Raw genomic sequence first — 3,509 nt, 5'->3', positions numbered from 1 at the left:
AGCCTCATCGGGCGCGACCCAAAACACCCTGGTAGGGGACGCCGGCGGCGGGGCGAGGCCGGAGGCGTTAGGCGCAGGGGAGGGGCCGACGGGGCGGCCGGCAGCGCCGACGCCGACGTTGGCGCCGGGCACGGCGTGGACCGAGCAGGGGTGGGGCCGGAGGCGGCAGGCGCAGGAAAGGAGGAAGAAGGAAGGAGGAGGAAGGAGAAGAAGGAAGAAGGGGTATTTGGCTGCCATTGAGAGGAGTAATGAGGGGTAAAGTTGTCAATTACAACCTAAGGTGTTAAATTTTAACAGATCATCCAAACACCTCAAGATACTAAAGTTTAACACCTTTATTTGAGGGTGTTAAAGTTTAACACCCTGTTAAATTTTAACACGCCCTTCCCAAACAGGGCCTAAGTAGTACAGGAAAAAACACCAATAAATCCTTTGAGCATACTCTAAGATAACAAAGCAAGCGCCCTTATTCATGGAGCCCACGGCAAGCTTCTTTTGCAAGTAAAAAAGGCTGCAAAAAAGAGGGAGGAGGAGGCCTTAGCTGGGTCTGTGCTGGTAGAACCCGCAAGCAAAGCCATGGAGGGATGGATGGGGAAATGAGCTCCTATTTCCTTTTTCTCTTCTCCAAGATAAACCCCATCCGGTCCTTTCATGTCATTTCTCATCATCATCTTCTTCCTTGCTCTGGCAGCAGCTAATCACCTCTCTCCAACCACTTATTATTATTCTTCCCCCACACCACCAAACTGGGACAAGGGTTTCTTCGCTGTTCGTCCATCTTCACCGCTTTCCGTCCACACCAAAAAAACCAATATATCACCGGATCCAAAATGAACAGACCTAACACTGAAGCTAACACTAGTATTGCCTTCCTAACTCTGCTGCTAACACACTACCTAACAAAAGGTGCTCCAACCAATTTCCTTGATTATTATTAGGATTGACACAAGTGACGAAAAGACGGAAGGTGTCGCCGGAATCTTTAGTGGCAACCTTCGTCCGCTCCGACCGGCGACTGAACTCAAGAACTGTGGCAGAGCGCCGGCGAGGCCACCTCTGCCGCGGCACGCCGCTTCTGGCTCGCCAGCATGGCGTTGCTCCGGCTAATCAAGGCATCTGCACAGGAAGAGATCACATTAGCATCTATGAACATCTCCGCACAAATATCTTCTCTGGAAGTGAAAATAGAACGTACGGGCAGACAACAGAACTGCAGTATTATAACGTGGTTACCGACTTACCGTGATCAAGAACGAAGCCGCCGGGGTAACGAGGCTGTGCGCCGAGGTCGTCAAGATTAAGGTTCAGAGCTTGCACGACGCGTGCGGGGACGAGAACCGTCGAACATCCTGGACGACGCAGACAGCACAGCACCAAGTGAGTCGATGGTTTAACCCAAGGAAACAAGCAGACGAATTCCAGTGCGCAAGAAACGGCGAGGCTAATTGCTCCGACGGACAAACCTGTCTTTCTCTTCGGCTCGGCGGGGGCGCCGGCTGGGCGAGGGAGGAAAACGCCGGTGCCGTTACGCTCGCGCTTGGCGCCGGGCGGGGTGAGGAACACCGCGCGCATGCCACCGGCAGGGGGCGCCGGCGCCTGGTGGTGCTGCTGCGGCTTCTGAAGCGGGGGCCATGCCGCCGGGTTCAGACAGAGAGGCGCGTCGCCGCCGCAGCCAACGGATTTCGGACCTGCGCCATGGCGAGCGCTCCACGCCGCGGTCAGCTGGCGCTCTCGCTGCAGCCTGAGCAGCTGCTGTTGCTTGAGGAGATGGAACTGCAAACCAACGGGAGAACCGAAATGGAAAGGAGCGTCAGGGCTACAGGAACGGAACAAAAGGAAACGATACAACTGAAGAATCTTGGCGAGAACGCGACGCACCTGAGCAGCCTGCATCTGGCGCTGCGAGACAAGGTGCGCGAGCGGGTGGTAGTACCCGCCGGCAGGGGCCTTGGTGGCGGGAGGAGCCACCGGCGGCGGCGGCGACGGCTTCCTCGCCGGCGGCGCGAACCCACCGTGGCCGTTGAAGCCGTAGCCGTTAGTAGGCACGGGGATGCTGTTGGCCACCGCCCGCATGCGGGCAACCTGCCCTGCCGCCTCGTAGAGGAGCTCCCACGGGTCCGCCGGCCGCTGCTCCAGCGGCGACGACGGCGGTGAGGTCCCCTTGGACGCCCCGCCGTTCGGGCTCTCTTGGCCGGACTTGGGCAGCCCGCACAGCGTCGACTGCGGCGACCCAACCGTCACCTCGGCCTGCGGCACAATAAATAGCAATCAGTAACTCCGGCGTGCGCCCAAAAAGAAAAAGAACAAGAAGAAGGCGAGGGTGCAAACAGAGAACCAAACAACTCCATGCATGCAACAACGAAACCAACCTTGGCAGGAGGCTTCCGCTCGCCGACATCCCCGAGGAGCCCGGCAAGGCGGCGCGAGAGGCCGGCAAGGCTGTCCTCCTCATCGCTCTCGCTCCTTGCGGCCACCGCCGCCTTCTCCTCCTCGGAGAAGAAATCGTCGTCTAGGAACTCCTCCGGGAGCCAGAACTCCTCCCCGAGGTCCGAGCACTCCGTCGACATTTCCTCCACTCTCGAACCGGTCCGAGAAACCAAGGAATCCAACCCCGGCGGCCGAACCCCTGCACACCGCGCCTCGACGCCGAGCCGCAACCACTGCTCCAAGCAGAAAAGCAGAGGAGAGGAGCGGCGTGCTTGCCACCGAAAAGGTGCGGCACGGCGAGAAAGAGATTGGGGGAGGGAAGGAGGGAGGCGGAATGGAATGTCGATGGACGACGAGGATTTTAAAACGGCCGAGCCGGAGGGCCGGGGGCTGTACTCTTTTATAAAAGAGGACGCCGATGAGAGAGAAAGAGCGAACGCCGCAGCCCAGGAATTTAATTCGGCCGGGAAATCATTTTGTTTTCCAAACCAATTTCTCACCGGTGCAATCCGTGGGGCCGGCCGCGACGCGCCGTGTTGCCGGTAGCGCCCAAATGCCTCCCTCCCCTGCGTTCACTGCGCCAATCTATTGCCTTTATCGTTTTTTTTTTCGGCAACCGGACGGCCGGTGTAGACTGTAGAGTAGTAGTAGTAGAGGAGTTGGGGTAGTTATTGTTGTGGGATGGGTGTGGCCGTGTGGATTACGTAGATCTCTCCTTGGATTTTTATGTACGTGTTGCGTCACGTCGGATTGTCAATGCCACTCCACCCACTCCTTTGCGGCGTCAAATAGTGGGACGGGATTGTTCAACTAATTCTTTTGGAGCTTAAGGAAACCATGCAAAGTATACGCAACGCCACCTCGTGTGTTTCTTGACGTTCTTTTTCTCGCGACCATTTTCGGATGGGTGAAAATAGTTTTGATGTCATCCCCGCTGCGGGATCAATGTCAAAAATTTTTTTTGTTGCTCCGGGACATGGGAAATGTGGTTGTATCCCTGGGGGGTGGGGGGGGGGGGCGCGTTACGCACGGTCACGAGAGTTGCGTCCGACCGTATGCGAGTTTTTCGTGGGATTGGTGGC

General features: G+C 57.3%; 1 protein-coding gene across 1 annotated transcript; it reads right to left on the bottom strand.

Annotated features, from left to right (window-relative positions):
• Nucleotides 1–375: 375 nt before the first annotated feature.
• Nucleotides 376–2,811, bottom strand: LOC101768766. Its single transcript, XM_004961838.4, has 5 exons — nt 2,370–2,811; nt 1,879–2,247; nt 1,464–1,773; nt 1,242–1,349; nt 376–1,116 (listed from the first exon to the last, which is right to left on the bottom strand). The coding sequence occupies exons 1-5, from the start codon at nt 2,565–2,567 to the stop codon at nt 1,022–1,024; spliced, it is 1,080 nt and encodes a 359-aa protein (XP_004961895.1). The 5' UTR covers nt 2,568–2,811; the 3' UTR covers nt 376–1,021.
• Between the last annotated feature and the right edge of the window lie 698 nt (nt 2,812–3,509).

This window comes from Setaria italica, chromosome III (assembly GCF_000263155.2).
Source record: "Setaria italica strain Yugu1 chromosome III, Setaria_italica_v2.0, whole genome shotgun sequence".
In the NCBI taxonomy this organism is placed as follows: Eukaryota; Viridiplantae; Streptophyta; class Magnoliopsida; order Poales; family Poaceae; genus Setaria; species Setaria italica.
This window is presented reverse-complemented; position numbering and strand designations above follow the sequence as displayed.